Below are 17,674 nucleotides of genomic sequence, written 5' to 3'. Positions count from 1 at the left end.
TGAAGAGAGTTTGTCATTTTGATTTCATAAATATGTATTACTTTTAACATTGTTTCAATAATGCCTTTAGATAGGAGATCAAAAAGAATACACTAAATTGAATTGGATGCTAAAACTGGAGGCTTCCATTTGAGCTAGTTCTGGTTTTCTGCGCCCTCTTTTAGAAAAGATAGAAAATGTCTTTGCATACAGTTAAGAATGTAAGGGAAAGATTCACATGCCTGGGTCACTTATATGCACATTCTCTCACACACAACCCAAGAGTATGTTGAGTTATACAACTCCATTGAGATGCAGAACCAAACAGGATTCTTAAGAGCTAATGAATAAAAGATTTTGAAAACATCTTAGAAAGATTTTTTATGTGTGACATTAGGTTGTAGGAGTAATTTGTGCAAACATTTTAACAAGTGAGGAGATGCATACATTTCCTTTTCTGTGGACATTGAAGGCTACCTAGTAATCTGTTTTTTGCTACTTGCAAAAACAGTTTGAAGAATCATCAAAAGATGGGGTGCACATTTTCCAAGTGAACAGAAATGGCCTAATTGATCATTCCTGGAAATGAAGAGTGCAAATGTGGGAAAGCAAAAACCACTAGCTACCGAAAATCCAAAGAACCCATCCATCTCTAGTTGAGAAGTGTAGATGAGAAAACTTCAATTGTAAAGGGAAACATGCTGAAAGCTCCAATGCTTCCAACATAGGAGTACAGAGAATGGAGGTTGGAAAGAGCCAAGCAAAAGTATAGCTCTTTTTGCAGGATAGAGCTAAACTCTTTGAAATAGTGTTATATATATAAGCACTTTAATTTCTGAATATAGTTAGTAATAAAAAGTCTGAGGCTTGACTGAAAAAAAAACAAAACAAAAACAAACAAACAAACAAAAACTTCCAGTAAGCTCCTAAGCCTGCAGAGGTTATTACTTAGAGATATTTTCTTAGGTACTCCCAATTTAAAATCTGAGCTGAAAACAGCATTTTATGTGTGAGCATCACAGAATGTGAAAGTGTATGCAAGAAAGGATCCTTAATCCCTCATTCTTCTTTTCCATTCTGGCTTTCTATTCTGAAGGAACATGCATAACCTGACTTTGAAACACAGCTCTTGAAGTCCCCACAATCCAGCTGATCCCAAGTGGTGACAATATAGAAGAATGATGTCACTTTGGGAGTGTCATGAAGTCTGCTGTATGCTGTGGTTAGGACAAGTCAGTGGAAGTAACAAATCCTCCATGTCAAGTTTTCATGTCTCACTTTGCAAAAAACACTAGCATGTGAAGTCTAACCAGAGATAAAAGATATCTTTGCGTTTATGTCCGGATTTCTAGAAATGATAGAGCATGCTCATTTCTGTGGAGATAGTCAGAAAACAGTTATAAAAACTGTTTTTCTTAGTAGTTCTGCTTAATCTGGATAAAGCTATTAGGTAAAGGTCTGATGGCCAGTGGCACACTTTCTTCTATTTGAAGTTGTATTTAGTGGAGGCTGTGGTACACAACTCAGAATGTACCCCTTTGGGACCCACGTTCATTCCCTCAGCTGCCAGGAGTGTCTTGAGCTGACAGCTCTCAGTTGAGTCCCTCTTCAGGAATTATCCTTGATAAAGAGCTGTCTCCTCCAAAGTCACACCCTCTGCCCAGTCACACCCACTACTTCCAATGACTTGCTTATTTCAGGGTACAAACACTGGCCTTCTTACCTCAATTTAAGATGTTTAAGAAGGGCTCTCCCAGCTCCAGGGCTTTCGTCTGTGAAAAAGTTTGAGGTTTTGTTGAGGCTGCATCACATTTCAACTTTTCCTTCTGCTTAGTCGCTTCCTTTACTCTCACACAGGTGGTGATACCTAATAAACTTGTTGCATTCAAATCTCTATTTCAGACTCTGTTTCCTGGAGATCTCAATTTGCAATATTTTAGGATCTGATTTCTAGAACAATTGGCAACTGGAGAACCCAAATTTCCAGCCTTGATACAGTCTAATGAAAGCAGAAGGTCAGTGGCTCCTATATTTTATTTGAAAAAAAATTCCATTTTATCAATTAAACTATATTTACTGTGGCTCAATTCAGTCAACAGCAGTTCAGTAATATTTTCTTGGAAACTAGTTAAAAATTAAAATTTTAATTTTTCTCAGAATCCACAAGAAATAACCCCTGTCTTCAAAATTTGTCTATGAGCAATTTCCATTTTATTGCAGTCTGGTACCCTTACCTTACAGTGAGATCAGTGATGGTGGGAATGTTGTGGAGATTAATGAAGCACCAGGTGGGACTTGGGCTTGGTAAGTAACTGTCCAGAGTTGGGTAGACAACTTAATGCAGAAAGACAGTACTATTCTCTAAAGTTATCCAGGGACCTTGGTTGGCAGGCGCCTCTGCCATTCTTAATATAAAGCTTCCATTTTGGGATTCAAGAGATGATCCTATTGTCCCATTTCCCATTTAATAAGAAGAGAGAAAGAACAGGCTCTTTCTTCAAGCATTCAATTCCCCAACTTACTGGCAGGTTGGATTTTTTTTTTTTTTTGTCTGAGTTTCTACTCTTGAAGTGGCATAGAAATTTGTCTTCTATCCGCCACCAGTAGGGAGAGACTGACTTGATTTTCAGAAAAAAAAAAATCCCTAACTATTAGGAGTTCATGATGATTGTGGTAGCCAATTTGGAATAGCAAGTGTGGAAGAGAAAATTTGCTCTATGAACTAGCCTAGACCAATTTGGTAAGAGTTTGAAGGTAACAGAAGAGGCCCCAAGGGCGAAGCTGGGGTGAATTATTTCTATTTCAACCATCTATATAACATACATACTCACTCTCTGGCATGGACAGAAAGTATTCTTGTATATTAAAATAAAAATATGCATTTTTATTTTATAAATTTTTTATAAATATTTTTATTTATAAAGGCCATATTTTGGGAGTCCAGGAAATATCCAAGCCCTAACTCTGTGTTTCATATTCCCTATTCAGCAGGGATATCAAGAAGAAAATAGATAGAAATAAATGGCAGGCACAAGTCTAAGACAAATCTGAAATTCAGATACACAGACTAACACAGTGAAGGGAAGGACCAAAATGTGAAGGATAAAGAGAAAAAATTCACACTGGGGAGGAGGGAGAAAATGGCATAGATGATAGAGCCTTTGTTCATCCCTCTTTTGACTAAATCAAAGTAGTGATAGAAACACAGAGCAAATGGCAAGTAAAGTAGCCTGGGATCTAGATGAACAGAAGTTCTAAACTGGAGAGAGAAATAATTAATCACCCTGCAATAGTAGAAGATAGGTGAAGGCAAAGACATGAGGCTGCCCAGTCTGGAACAACTAAGTGAGACAAAGGCTATGGCAACCACAGCCAGCAGCTGCAGACATCACTTAAAAGAGCCATGTCTACGAGCAAACTTTTGCAGTGACAGACCTGCTCACTCTGAGCATCAGCACTGCGTTGGCTTTACTGTAAGCACCAGAGACTTATAGGGGAATATTGAGTTGTCAGAACGAGAGCCAGAGGTGAGGCTCTCTCCTTGGCAGAAGTGCTGGCAGTATCCATTATTCCTCTGTTGAGCCCTCCCCGCACCCAGTGTTTGGAGGCGGCACCACCATAGCTGAAATGTCATGAAATTGGATAACAGAGGTCGCTCCACCTGAAACTCTTCCTCCCCCAACTCACAACCCACTCAAGCCACAACCAGTTATGTCCTCGGTGAGTCCAGTGCACCTTGCTGAGCAGTGCCAAGACTCACACAGGTGGCAGCTGGCCTCAGTTTCTGGTGTGAGTTCTTGAGGCCACTTTATGCACAGCATCTGTGGATTGCTTGTTAAATCTTAACAAGTGGCCCTAGAGGGGCACAGGCAGTGGCTAAACTTGGCCTGCAGTTGAACTTCGCAGGACTGTGACACCTCTGATAGTTACCTAAAAGGGAGCACCCATAAGAGTGGCAGCTGATTTCTCAAAAGAAACTATGCAGGACAGAAGGGCTTGGCAAAAAATATTCGACGTGATGAAAACCCAGGATCTACAACCAAGAATACTTTATCTAGCAAATCTGTCATTTAGAGTTGAAGGACAGATGTAGAGCTTCCCAAACAAAAATAAGCTAAAGAAATGTATCAACACCAAGCCAGTATTATTGGAAATGTTGGAGGGACTTCTTTAAGAAGAAAAAACATGTATCAAAAACATAAATAAAGAATGGTAATAACTGTCTTCCAATCAAATGGAAAAGAATTAAGTGCTCCATCCAAAAGACAGAGTGGCTGAATGGATAAAAAAAACAGGACCCCTACATATACTGCCTACAAGAGACTCACTTCAGATTAAAAGACACACACAGCCTAAAAGTAAAGGGATGGAAAAAAATATTGCCTTGATGGAGCTAGAGGGTATTGAGCTGAATGAAATAAGTCAGATATAGACAAATATTGAATGATTTCATGTATATGTGAAATCTAAAGAACAAAATAAACAACAACAACAATGGAAATAAACTCATAGATATAGAGAATATTTTGAGGGCTACTAGATGGAAGGAGGATTGGGGGGACAACGATAAAGAGCAACAGGATTAAGATGTACAAATGGATAGTTACAAAATAGACATGGAGATATAAAGTGTAGCATAAGGAAAATAGTTAATAATATAATAAATAAAAGGGTACTAGACTCAGTGGGGTGATGACTTTGTGAGTTATAGAGATCTCTAACCACTATGCTGTACAACTAAAACTAATATATTATTGTATGCCAACTTAATTGAAGAAGAACACATTAAATTGTACAATGTAAATATGAGTAAGCAATTATAATATTCCAATAAAGCAGAAAAAAATTCACATTGAAGCTTTTTAGGGAATGCTTTTGTACCTGGATATTCACCACATAGGAACTGGGTTTTCAAGTAATGAATGAAAAAATATCTGGGCTCAGAGGGAGCTTAGATACATCTAGTCTAAACTCCTCTTTTTACACAGAAGAAATGGAATCTCAGAGTCTGGCAAGTAATTCCTCAATGACACAGCTAGTTAAGAGCAGCGTTTTTAAACTAAACTAACTAACTAAATAGATAGATAGATAGATAGATAGATAGATAGATAGATAGATAGATAGATAAATAGTAATCCTAGGTTTGTGCTCTACTCATTGCCCTTGTAAGCTTGGAGTAAAAATAAAAAGGGAGATGAAAGTGAATTTTAATATTTAAAAAAACTCAGAAAAATCCCTTAGAAAATATATCTCAAGCTGTCAAGTCTGCACTTTCTATCCATGTTAAATGTCTTCAATCTTAACTCTGGATCATTTGGCCTCAGGCCAAATAAGCAAGTAAGGAACTTGCTCTCTAGCCTGATGTGCGGAGCACTGTGAAGCAAGATACTGTTAACAGATGTTCTGCAAGACTATGATCCTAAGAACCCTGTAACAGATCTTTCCTTAAGGGTAGGGGGAGTGACTAAGGAGACTTCTGTGGGGACTCTTTCTGGCCTATTTTGGCAGGAAAAATCTCTTCACCATTTATTAGGCCTTTTTACATGAAGCCAGGTGACAAGGCTGTTCATGGAGAATCTGGTCATTTCTTAATGTCTCTGAAATTTTTTAAAAAGTGGAGAGTGTTCAGAAGGTTCATACCAGATACTTGTGTTAAAAAACAAACAAACAACAAACAAACAAACAAACAAAAACACTAGTAATTTCTTTATGGTTTATGGCACAAAAACATTTTTTAAGAGAAGATGGGATTTGTCAGTGTCATGGATATTTATAAAATTTCACTCTAGAGTCACTTTTTCCTTGTGTTATTTATTGTTCTAAAATGTAGCTAAAATACAGGCACTCTGATTTCCCATTGACTGTTGTGCAATCATGGTCAGAAATGACAATATATTGCCTCTCTTCCCTAATGCTTCCCCAAACCCCCAGTAAAATTATTCATAAGTAGAGGTGGGATGAGGTGGGCGAGCGAAGATTGGGTTTCATACATACATGCTACAAGGACCTTTCAACCTTTGCAATTTATAGAGAATTTCCAGATACAGGCTCTTCCTTAATTTTAGAAGAACAATAGATTGACAAGATGACTATTATCATTCTTATTTTATAAATGAAATACTGAGATATATGGAGGTGTAAGGCCATTTTCTCACATAGCAAACCTAAAACAGAAGAATAAGGATTTGGATCAATTTCTTCTCATGTATATTTTAGTCTCTTTCATGGATGGCTCTATAAGAGTCTGAAACCTAGTCCCATGAGAGAAGCCTGGGCCTCCAATGAATGTTGTTGGGAAAATCAACAAACCAAAAATGTCTAGATCTTTCGCCTGAGATTTTTTCAGTTCTGGACTGTTTTCAAAACTGAGAGTTCTGATTATTATTATTCACTAAAATTTCTCCAATATGCTACAAGAGGATGTTCAAGATACAAGTTTGGGAAGTTTTAAAGGAATGAAACAATCACAAAGGAATCTTAAACTGAGCCTCATTCCTAGATCCTATGGCTCAAGGCTGCCACAGATTCTGCCCAGAACGATAAGCTCATGGATAATAAAAATGAAGAGAGAGCATAGAAATGATCAGCCTCACCAGTGTTCTACCATGTCTTCTCATTCCTAGCTCATATGTACAATTAAAATATTTCTAACCTGGAACTTTATAGGTTTTTTTTTTTTTGGCCTCTAGAAGCAAAAACAAAACAAAATAAAACAAAGAAACAAAAAGCAAAAAAACAAAAACAAAAAACTAGCAATCCTCAAATACTTAGAAGCATCATTTACATGATTTTATAATTCTTCTATTTAAGTTGTACTTCTTTCACAGATGCTAATAAATGAATCTATATGTTCTTTTACCTATTTAACTGATGTTTATTGAGCACTTACTATTACATGCCACTTAACCAGTTTCAGTTGGTTTAATGAAGAAATTCTGTAAAGACTTGAGCACAGATCTTTCTATATACATGGTGAGTTGTGTTTGATAAATGAGAAGCAATTGCTGATGTTGGAAAGAAATTGTTGCAAATGTTTCTTAAGCAATGACATTAGTTATTTTGGGGGTCTGTCTTGGGATGTGGGTCCATAAGTTTGTTCCCTTTTCTGGTCCTCTTAATCTTCAAGAGAAATGTGAACTGCCGCCGTGTTGAGATAAACAAACTTGTGTCCACAGCAAATAAAATCACCACCAACAATGGGATAAGGAATTGTAGCCAGTAGTTGCTTTGGTGAGCTGTGATGGGATCTAGATGCAACAAGAAACATAAATCAAATTAAGAATTTAAGAATAAGGCTTGGGGCTTCGTCCTCTCTAAGAGAAGGGCCCCTCATGGTCTTCCATTTTCTAGCACAATAAAGCATCTAGGTGCAGAAAGAAAACACTCCTATGTTTGAGTTCATCAGACTGTGCTCCCTGGAACCCTTGGAAGTCCTGAATATTTCTCCACAGCCCTTGTCTAACAGTTTCTCTAGCCAATGTGCCCAAGGGGGAAGATTATAAAAAAGATGATCCCTTTCTTGGAGCTGACAAAACTAGTCTTCACATATTATTTGCTGGTGGAATGGAAGCAGAGAGCTGAGGATCACCAGTGTCTTATTAATCAATCAATCAATAAATCAATCATTTTTTGCATGCCTATTGGGTGAGATGAAGATATTGGATTAGATCATTAAAGTTTCCTTCCATTTTCACTATTTTGTGATTCTGTTACTCTTTTAACAGAGTAACTGCTTTTCGTGACTATTCTAGAATTAGAGACCCAGAGAATATTAAAGCCAGAAATCACAGAGATTGCCTAGACCAGTGGCTCTCAACAGTGGCTACACATTACCATTACCTGAAAGAGTTTTCAAAAATACTTATCCCAGACCTTATCCAAACCAATTAAATCAGAATTTCTCAGGATGTGATATGGACATAGATGTTTTTTGGTTCCTCAAGTGATTCTGATGAAGTCTAGACCAAACGTTTTATTTCACAGATAAAAATACCCAGTGACAATTAAATAGCACTTAGGTCTCAAATTAGTTAACAGAGAACTGCCATTAGAACTTAATTCTGGCTTCCGTTCTCATGCTTTTGTAGACATTAGTATTAACCAAGTCTGCAATGCAAAGTCTAATTTCCTTCTTGTAGGGTAAATATTTCAAATGCTCCCTTACTTATATAAAGTTTAAAAAGAGCAGTCTTTTTCATTGGATATAGAGGCAGCCCTCCTGCCTAACCTTTCCTCATCAAGTCCTTTCTCCTCTCCCAGTACACAGGAACACTACCTGTTGACTCGTTGATTTCCTTTCCCAGCCCTCCTAGGCTGGAATGGATTCTTCAAGCTTTTCACAAGCTTTTTCCTTAAACTTTGAAACTCCCTTTCAACTTAATAAATCTGTGTTCTCCCCAGGAACAGCAGGTGACTTTGAGATCAAAACTAATTGCAACCTTTTATGCTTAGGTAGTGGTTAACATTTATAAAACCATTCCACGAATATTACCACATTTAATCTTTGTAAAAATGCCATAATGTGATCAGGTTTTACTACTGCCATTAGACAAATAAAAACTCTAAGACAGAGATTAAGAGATATATTATACCCAAGATCTCTCTATTGCAAGTTTCGTACACATTCCAATATATCATAGCTGCTCCCATTCTACAAGCTGCAACTAACTATATCAAACAGAGATGTCTTCTCTCCTTTTCCCTGCCATGAGGTTCTTCCCTTACCTTTACCAACTCACCTTTTTTTACAGTAATCTCAAGGGGATCAGAGGTATAGTTTATCTGCCAAAGTATGCCCTTGCAGTAATAGGTACCGCTGTCTCTTATTGTGGCATTGGTAATGGAGATGTTGTGGTTTTCATACCAGTACTTGATTGCTTTGCCATTCTTGTAGTAAATCACCTTGTAGACATTTTGATTCATCCAACCATGGCACCTGATGAGGAAGGACTCACCCTCCAACACCACATCAGTAGAAGACTGAATGAGCAGCCAGTCTGAAAAGCATTTATTATGTTATTTATTTAACAATGAATGGATAGATGATAGATGGTAGATAGATAGATGATAGATAGATTGATAGATAGATAGATATAAAATAAATAAGATCATACATAGAGTGTGTGTCAAAAAACATTGTTTACCATTAATACATTTCTTGGCTCATGAAGTCAACAAAAATAATGCTTAGAGCCTGTTTTATTTTGATAAATCCTTGTTTCTCCTGAAAAGTAAGTCTGGGGCCATAAAATTTCTCTGACATTTCTGCTGAGCCTATCGTTGGAATTCCCTTTAGCTCCCTTGTTGTTAGTTCCAGCTACTAAGGGGGAAATAAATCTATTCTGCCTAGGGTTTATAAGCCTAAGAGAGTATCTTTTTTATCCTTTCTTACTTCATAGGGACTTCCCTGTTTTATTATTAATCATAGTGAGCCCCCAAACTTCCTCAGAACATTTATCGTGATTTTTATTATTTGTGTAATTGTTTAATATTCTCATTTTCATTTGACTCTATATTTCAAGAGGCTATGGGCCATGTCTGTTCCTTACATTATATATCCAGTGCCCAACACAATACCTAGGTGTTGGTAAGTACTCAACAGATATTTTTCAGTAATGAGTCAGCAAAAAATAAGTCAGCTTCTATGACTAACATCATTTGAATAATTGAAAAGCATTCACCAAATAATTTAATTCAATTTAAATGTGCAAACATTTTATTTAAGAGAAATGCTTGAGGATTTTTCTAGAAACTATTCCAAGGAAATAAAGGAGCTGTTCTATACTTCTTTAGTTTAAATTGGGAACTTGCATATGAATGTTGAAACACTGTTTTTCACTCAAGAGAAAACTATGAAGTATATACACTTAAAACTAATATAAAATAATACCGAATGTCAATTATAATTGAAAAATTTTAAAAATTAAAAAATAAAATAAATATTTTTTATTTTAAAATATAAAGTAAAATATGACAATAACCTAGCTATTCAAATGAAACCATTAGTTTGTTCATTCAACATTTACTAACTAACCCACATATGCCTAAGCATGCTGTGTTGACAGTAGGAAAGTGATAAAGATGAAGCAAACATAAGATTTGTTTCTAAGTAAAAGTAGAGAACTTGAGGAATGTACACAGATATCTTTCAAAATGAAGAGAACAACCTAACATTCATGTTGCTGCACATAAAAATTGCAGAGCAAATCTTTAAATCGAACCTTTTGATTTAAAGATTTGCAATGTTCACATATCCAACATGCCATTGACCATATAATATGCATCTGCACTTATGTAGGAAAGATAGAGGTGAAATAGAATAGAGGAATAACATTGGGAGGTGGTCAGATATTGAAAGAAAGCAGAAGAAAGGCAAGCATACAGGAGTAGAGAAGGAAGAAGAGAGATCGATGGGTTTTGAGTACGAGACTCAAAGCCCCACCCTGGCACCCTAATTCTTGGAATAACTTACTTTTTCCCAATCTTCAGATGGGCCATTTCTCACATGAGAGAATCTACATTTTCATAGCCTTGGAACTTACCACTGAAGACTTCTAGATACACAGGTTGACTTGGGATAAGATTTTTGTTCCAACATCTATATGCCCCACTGTCCTGGAATGTGGCATTTACGATGTCCAAACTTGGAGTTTTCACTTCTAGCATGGTATTGTTGTGGGTCCACTTAGTGGAGTTAACTTCAGCGGACTTGTTCCCGTTACATGTAAGAGTCACATTCTCTCCTCTAAATATTCTATTCCATGGGGGATTCAGGGACACCATAGATTTCCAGTTGGCTTCAAAAAGATCAAATTATAAAAAGAGGTATAAAGGGGAAAACAAAATCATTGAAAATTGTCTAGGTTCCAAAGTACAGACATACCAATAGTCAACCAATGATCAGTTTGCACTTGTATAGCTGGTGATGAGACCCTATCCTGATTCCTAGGATTAAAAGAAGGAAGAAACTTTTGTAGCCCCCTCCCAAAACTCCCAACCTAGGGAGAAAAATAGGGCATAAATACAGGATATTAAAAAACAGATGAGCAAACACATTTACTATGTGATATACTGTAACTCACTTTAATTCTCTTGATTTCAATTTCAGAATTTGTAAATAAGGACAATGTCTGTCATATTCAACCACAGCTCAGCACAATGACTTGTATACTAAATGGATGAATGAGGGCATAATGGATAAATAACTGTATTGTGAGTGTATATGCAGCAACAATATATGTCAGTTCTGGAGGGTAATGAGAACCACCAAGAGGATTAATTTTAAAAGGCTTCCAAGAACAAAGAGATGTGAAATAAACTTGAACTAAAGTGGTCAGTTCAAGGAAGTGATCAGGTGGTAATGAGGAAAGAATGATGCAATCAAAAGAGGACCAGACTTGGACCCAAAGGACTTATGTTAGAATCCAGTTTTTTGTTAGCTGTGTAAGCTTCAGAAAATCACTGAATCTGAGTTTCGGCATCCTCAGTTATAAAATAGCAGTAATAATGATGATAATGATGTAAGAATTGAATGAGATTATGTGATAGTGCCTAGAAGAGAGACTGAAAGACACTTAAACAGATATGGTTGTTGGCATAAAAAGAGAAGATGGTGACTTGAAAGAATAAATTGGTATGTGAGAAGATTTTGAGTGGAAAAAAAGAAGGAGAACAAGGGAAGATAGAAATAGAAAGTGGTTTGAACAGGGACAAGATTCAAAATCATTAGAAAACAAAGATTCTGGAATAAAGAGAAACTGTGGAGAGTAATGCCCTAGACACATTGAAATCCTGAGGGAACACGGAAGGAGGACTCACCTGATGACATGCCATCTGGAGCTGCAAAAGTCCAGAGATGATAAGTTAGTGTCTACACTCAGCCTTCTAAAGCTCCTGAAGAGTTTTTATGTTAATTTAATTTATCAAGTGACATTGGTTAATAAAATTAGAGAAGTTTCAACTGTATGATTTGATAATACATGATCTGTATATTGCATTGTGTGTTCACCACCCAAAGTCAAATCTCCTTTAGTCACTATGTATTTGACCTCCATTACCTTCTCCTTTCCCACTTTCCCTCCAGTATCCACTAAGCTGTTGTCTGTGTGTCTATGAGTTTTTGTTCATTTGTTGCTTTCAGTCTTATATCCCATATATAATTGAAATCAAATGATTCTCAACTTTTTCTGTCTGACTTATTTTGCACAGCATGATCATCTCAAAATTCAATCAATTTATCACAAACGGCAGTATTTCATCTTTTCTTATGGCTGAGTAATATTCCATTATGTATGTATGTGATCCAGGCAGATAAGGCGCTTCTCTTTTTCCTCTATCCTCCTCTCCTTGCCCTCTGGGAGATGCCAGAGCAATTGCAAGAAACAAGGCTTTCAGTTCAGCTTCTTCCTTAGATGTTGCTCAGCCCAGTTTCTTCTGCTCTCCAGCTTGTCTTCACTACAGAATCTCTGGGAAATGTCCCATGATTTGTGCATAGCATAGAAAAAGTCACTACTAAAACTGTCGACATTCCCAACTCAGCTGCTCCCCAGATTCATTTTGGCTCCTTCAAAAAGGGTATCTGAACCTTTACTTACAGAAGAGCAGTAAAGCTATCCACAGCAGGGCAGGGCCTCCCATGGAAGTAGACATCACCTCTTAAAAGTCTGGCTCCCAGGTGCAGACTGAGCTGAAGATTTCTAGGATTTTAAAACTGAATGAAATCAAAAAGGAGAAGGAAATGTTTTCTGTGTCGTATCTGGTTAACTCATCAGCTATGCCTGGGTTTGCCTGCTTCTCTGAAGATAATATTCAGAGTGGTGGCTAATTAGGCAAAAATTTTTTTTAACAGCTTAACATAACACAAATTTATTGTCTTATTGTTTTGTAGGTTAGAAGTTTAATGTGTTTCACTGGACTAAAATCCAGTTGTCAGTAGGACTGTATTCCTTTCTAGAGAATCTAGGAAAGAATCCTTTCGCTTGCTTTTTCAGCTTCTAGGGTTGCTGACATTTTTATTATTTTTATTTTTATTTATTTATTGTTTTTCCTCATAACCCCCTTCCATCTTTGAAGCCAGTAATGACATTCTACCATCTCTCTGGTTCTTTCTTTTCTGTCTTCCTCTTCTACCTGTAAGAACCCTTGTGATTACATTGGGCCTACCCGGCTAATATAAAATTTCACTTCTTTTAAAAAATTTTTTATATTTTTATTTTTAATTATAGTTGACATACAGTACTGTATTAGTTTCAGGTGTACAATATGGTGATTAGACATTTATATAACTTATGAAGTGATCATTCTGATACATTCAGTACCCATCTGACACCATACGCCATACAATACTACTAACTAAACTCCCCATGCTATACTCTACATCCCATGACTATTTTGTAACTACCAATCTGTAGCTCTTAATCCTCTCCCACCTTCACCCATCCCTCAACTCCACAATCTGACAACCATAAAAATGCTCTCTGTATTTATGAGCTTGTTTCTGTTATTTGTTTGCTTATTCTGTTCTCTAGAGTCCACATATGACATTTGTCTTTCTCTGTCCGACTTACTCCACTCAGCACAATACCTTCTAGGTCCGTCCATGTTTCAGTGGCAAGATTTTATTTTACTTTATTTTTTTATGGCTGAGTAATATTTTATACTGAATATATATCATCTCTTCTTTATCAATTCATCCATTGATTCCTCCAGGATCCCTCCATATCTTGCTATTGTAAATAATGCTACAATGAACATATAGATTTATATGTCCCTTAAATAATGCTACAATGAATATATAGATTTATATGTCCCTTCAAAGTAGTGTTTTGGGTTTCTTTAGATAATTACCCAAAAGTGGGATAACTGGGTCCTTCTTTGTCTCTTGTTTTAACCTTTTTTAAAAAAGTCTCTTTTGTCTGGTATTAGTATTGCTATCCCAGGTTTTTTTGTTTGTTTCCATTTTCATGAAACATCCTTTTTCATCCTTTTACTTTCAGTCTGTGTTTTTCAATCTGAAGTAAGTCTCTTGTAGGCACCATAAGTAAGGGTCTTATTTTCTTATTCATTCAGCTACCCTATCCCTTGATTGGAACATTTAATTCATTTACTTTTAAATTAATTTTTGATAGTTATGACATTATTGCCATTTTATTTTTAACATTTTAATCTTTTTCTTCTTCTTCTTCTTCTTCTTCTTCTTCTTCTTCTTCTTCTTCTTCTTCTTCTTCTTCTTCTTCTTCTTCTTCTTCTTCAAGAAGACTCTCTAACATTTTCTGCAATACTAGAGTGGTGGTGATAAATATCTTTAGCTTTTTTGTGCCTAGGAAGCTCTTTATCTGTCCTTCTAAATGATAGCTTTGCTGTGTAATCTTGGTTGTAGGTCTGTACTTTTCGTCACTTGAACATTTGATGCCAATCCCTTTTTGCCTGCCATGTTTCTGTTGAGAAATCAGCTGATGGTCTTATGGGAACTCCCTTGTAGTTAATTAACTGCCTTTCTCTTGCTGTTTTTATTATTCTTTCTTTATTTTTAACCTTTGACATTTTATTTATGATGTGTTTTGTGAGTCTACTTGGGTTTATCTTATTTGGAACTCTGTCCTTCCTCAACTTGATGTTTATTTCCTTTGCCAGATTAGAGAAGTTTTCCATCATTATTTCTTCAAATAGGTTTCCAATTCTTTGCTCTCTCTTCTCTGATACCCCTGTAATGAAAATGTTGGTATGCTTGGTGTTGTACTGGAAACCCCTTAAGCTATCGTCATTTCTTTGTATTTATTTTACTTGTTACTTTTCTGTTTGGCTGTTTTCTGCTACCTTGTTTTCTAAAGCATGGAATTGATCCTCTACTTCATCTAATCTACTGTTAATTCCTCCTAGAGTATTCTTCATTTCAGTTATTGTATTCATTTCTAACTGGTTGTTTTTTATATTTTCTCTTTCTTTTTATGTTTTCTGTCTCTTTGTTCAAGTTCTCACTGATTTCATCTACTCTTCCCCTAGGTTCATTAAAGATCCTTATAACCAGTGGTTTGAACTCTGCATCTGGTAAATTGCTTGTCTCTATTTTGTTCAGTTCTTTTTCTGACAGTTTGTTCTGTTCTTTCATCTGGGACATGTTTCTTTGTCTCCCCATTTTGGCTGTCCACTTGTGTTTCTTTCACTGTATTAGGTAAGGCTGCTACATCTCCTGGTCTTAGCAGAGCAGTCTTATGTAGTAGGTGTGCTGTGAGTCCCAGTGGCACATTCTTCCAAGATCACCTGAACTAGGTGCTCCAGGTATGTCCCTTTTATGGGTTGTATGTGCCTTCTTATTATAGTTGAGCCTTGTTTGCTGTTTGCTCATCAGTCAGAGGGATTGACCCTCTGGCTGATTGATTGTGAACACTGGCCATGATCAGTGGAGAAACTGTTATCCAGGGGCTAATGTTACAGAACAGAATTCACTTTAGCAGGGCTCTGGTGCCTGCCCTGTCTGCTCTTTGGCTGTATCATCCTCAGATATGATCCTGGGGGGTGCTCCAGCTCAGACTGAAGTCAGCCATGAAGCATGAAGGCCAGGGACTCTTGAGAGGGACGCTGCCTCTGGCTAAGTTCAGTTGCAGCCTGTGCCTTGTCCAGGATGACCTGGCATGAGCCAGTAAGCAGTTCACAGATGGCTGTCAACCACACTGGGCTCAGAAGTGCCTCAAGAGGCCAAGCTGCAAATCGAGGCTAGCTGCCACTAGAGCCAGGCTTGGAGCTGCTCAGCAAGAGGTATGGAACACACTGAGGCCAGGTGCTACTTGTTCAGGTTTTGTAAACATTAGAGAAATTTTACAAAAGTCCACACCATAAACTAAGGCAGGATTTTTGTATGGCAAATCCACTGAAAGAAACTCGGGCAGGCCCGCATATTGGGAGGGGTAGGATATTAGGGAATCACCAGGGTGGGGTGATCAATTTTAGCTGCATTGGCAGAGACTCAGATATATTACCTGCCCGAGTCTGCAAGCCAAGTGTGTGAGGGCTCAACAAAAGAACAATGTCCTCTGCCTGCACTTCTGTCTGGGAGAAAACCACCCCTCCATACCTTGTCCTGAAGCCAGATAACTCGGTTCTTTCCTGTATGTCCCATATGTCCCTGATGCCTTTCAAGCTACTACCCAAGCCCTGGAGCTCAGCATTAGGGAGCCTGTTACTGAGTAAGTTCATATGTGTAGGCTCCATAAGAGGAAAGTCTGTGACTCTCTCATCCTTCCATCTCACTCAGCCCAAATCTCCACTGGTTTTCATGGCCAGCACTAGAACTCCCTATTACTTCCACCTCTAGGAGGAAAAGGGAGTCTCCCTGCCCTGGCTCCAGCCCCTGGCACAATCTGAGTCATGAGCTTGTGTCTATAGCCAGTAGTGTCACCAGACCCAGCAGCTAAAATATCAGCAATTTTCTAAGTCAGTTATTAAACACAGCTGTTATAAACTTAGAGTATGTTATATTATAAAAAAAAGTTACTAAAACCTCAAAACTTGCAAAATAGATAAATAGATAGATAGATAGATAGATAGATAGATAGATAGATAGATAGAAAGATAGAAAGGAGCCCCGTGTGGCTCAGGGACCCCTCAGTCTTCCGAGAAGAGCTCCATAGCCAAGATATTTTCCTGATTCTTAATCACCATGCAGGTGTGAGACCAGCATGTTTCCCTCAGCCTCTCATACTGTCTCTGCCCCTCATGCCAGTCTCAAGGTAGCCTCTTCTAATGTGTTTCCAGTTGTAGGACTTCTGTTCAGCTAGACTTCAGGTGACTCTCAATAATGACTGTTCTGTAGTTTAGTTATAATTTTGATGGGGTTGTGAGAGGAGGCAAGCAAATGTCTCATTCTATCATATCATGTTTTTCCTCACAGACTCTTGAATTGTTTATTGAATTAAACATAAATTTGCTCCACATAAATATCTAACCAAAGCTTCCAGCTTCTATGAAATTAGAATATATGGGGCTAAAATTCTTCATAAATAGAAAGTTTTAGAAAAAGATTAGTGACCGGTCCAAATATCTAGTTACAGATTTTGAAAAGTACAAGTTGTTTGTGTTGAGATCTGAATTCAAATACTTCTAGCATTTATGACATTAAGGTTTACCTGTAATAAAGGGACAATAATGATATCCAGATCACAGCTTTATTATGAGGTTTAATAAAATTATAAATTTGTAAAGTGTATTACACAGCATCTGGTATGTAAAAAATGCTCATAAATATATGTTTCCCCTTCTTTTTACTACTATTTTTTAAGAACTCTTAGGAGAAACATGCATTTCAACTGAGTTATTGTAATTGACAAACTACATAAGATGTCTTATTTGATAACCAGTATCTTATGCCAGCATAATTTATGTAAACAACCTCACTCCTAGCCATAGTCACGAAAAAGAGAACATGATAAGAAAGAATAGACCAAAAAAAGTTGTTTGATGAAGATTGGGAAGAGGAGGAGAAAGAAGTTTTTGAGGTTTTGTCAGAGGCCATTATTTGAATACTGAAATCCTGGAAGAGACAGAGGCAGATTCTAATTTACCATTTTGTTGAGAGTTTGCACAAGAATGAATTTTTTTTCCTTAGGACAGTGATCTTCCAATCAAATTTACTGTGACTCAAATAGTCATTTTAAAGACTTCCTCATAAGTCTACACACTGTCCAAATATCTCCAACTTGTT

At 37.1% G+C, this 17,674-nt stretch overlaps 1 protein-coding gene across 1 annotated transcript; it reads right to left on the bottom strand.

Annotated features, from left to right (window-relative positions):
* Positions 1-6,822: 6,822 nt before the first annotated feature.
* FCER1A (Fc fragment of IgE receptor Ia) lies at positions 6,823-12,656 on the bottom strand. The gene is made up of 5 exons (XM_016131133.2): positions 12,573-12,656; positions 11,797-11,817; positions 10,521-10,775; positions 8,718-8,975; positions 6,823-7,226 (listed from the first exon to the last, which is right to left on the bottom strand). Exons 1-5 carry the CDS (start codon positions 12,625-12,627, stop codon positions 7,030-7,032), a joined length of 786 nt encoding a protein of 261 aa, XP_015986619.2. The 5' UTR covers positions 12,628-12,656; the 3' UTR covers positions 6,823-7,029.
* Between the last annotated feature and the right edge of the window lie 5,018 nt (positions 12,657-17,674).

This window comes from Rousettus aegyptiacus, unplaced genomic scaffold (assembly GCF_014176215.1).
Source record: "Rousettus aegyptiacus isolate mRouAeg1 unplaced genomic scaffold, mRouAeg1.p scaffold_m13_p_17, whole genome shotgun sequence".
NCBI lineage: Eukaryota > Metazoa > Chordata > Mammalia > Chiroptera > Pteropodidae > Rousettus > Rousettus aegyptiacus.
The sequence above is the reverse complement of the archived record's forward strand: the minus strand, read 5'-3'. Positions and strand labels throughout refer to the sequence as shown.

Bases quoted from the DNA above. Each gene is read 5' to 3' on its own strand.
- FCER1A (XM_016131133.2), bottom strand. From the start codon at position 12,627: ATGTCTACTTCCATGGGAGGCCCTGCCCTGCTGTGGATAGCTTTACTG. The intron at 8,976-10,520 runs GTAAGTTCCAAG...AATGCTTTTCAG, and splicing joins GTATCTAGAAGTCTTCAGTG to ACTGGCTGCTCATTCAGTCT. The intron at 7,227-8,717 runs GTGAGTTGGTAA...TGTTGCATCTAG, and splicing joins TGAGATTACTGTAAAAAAAG to ATCCCATCACAGCTCACCAA.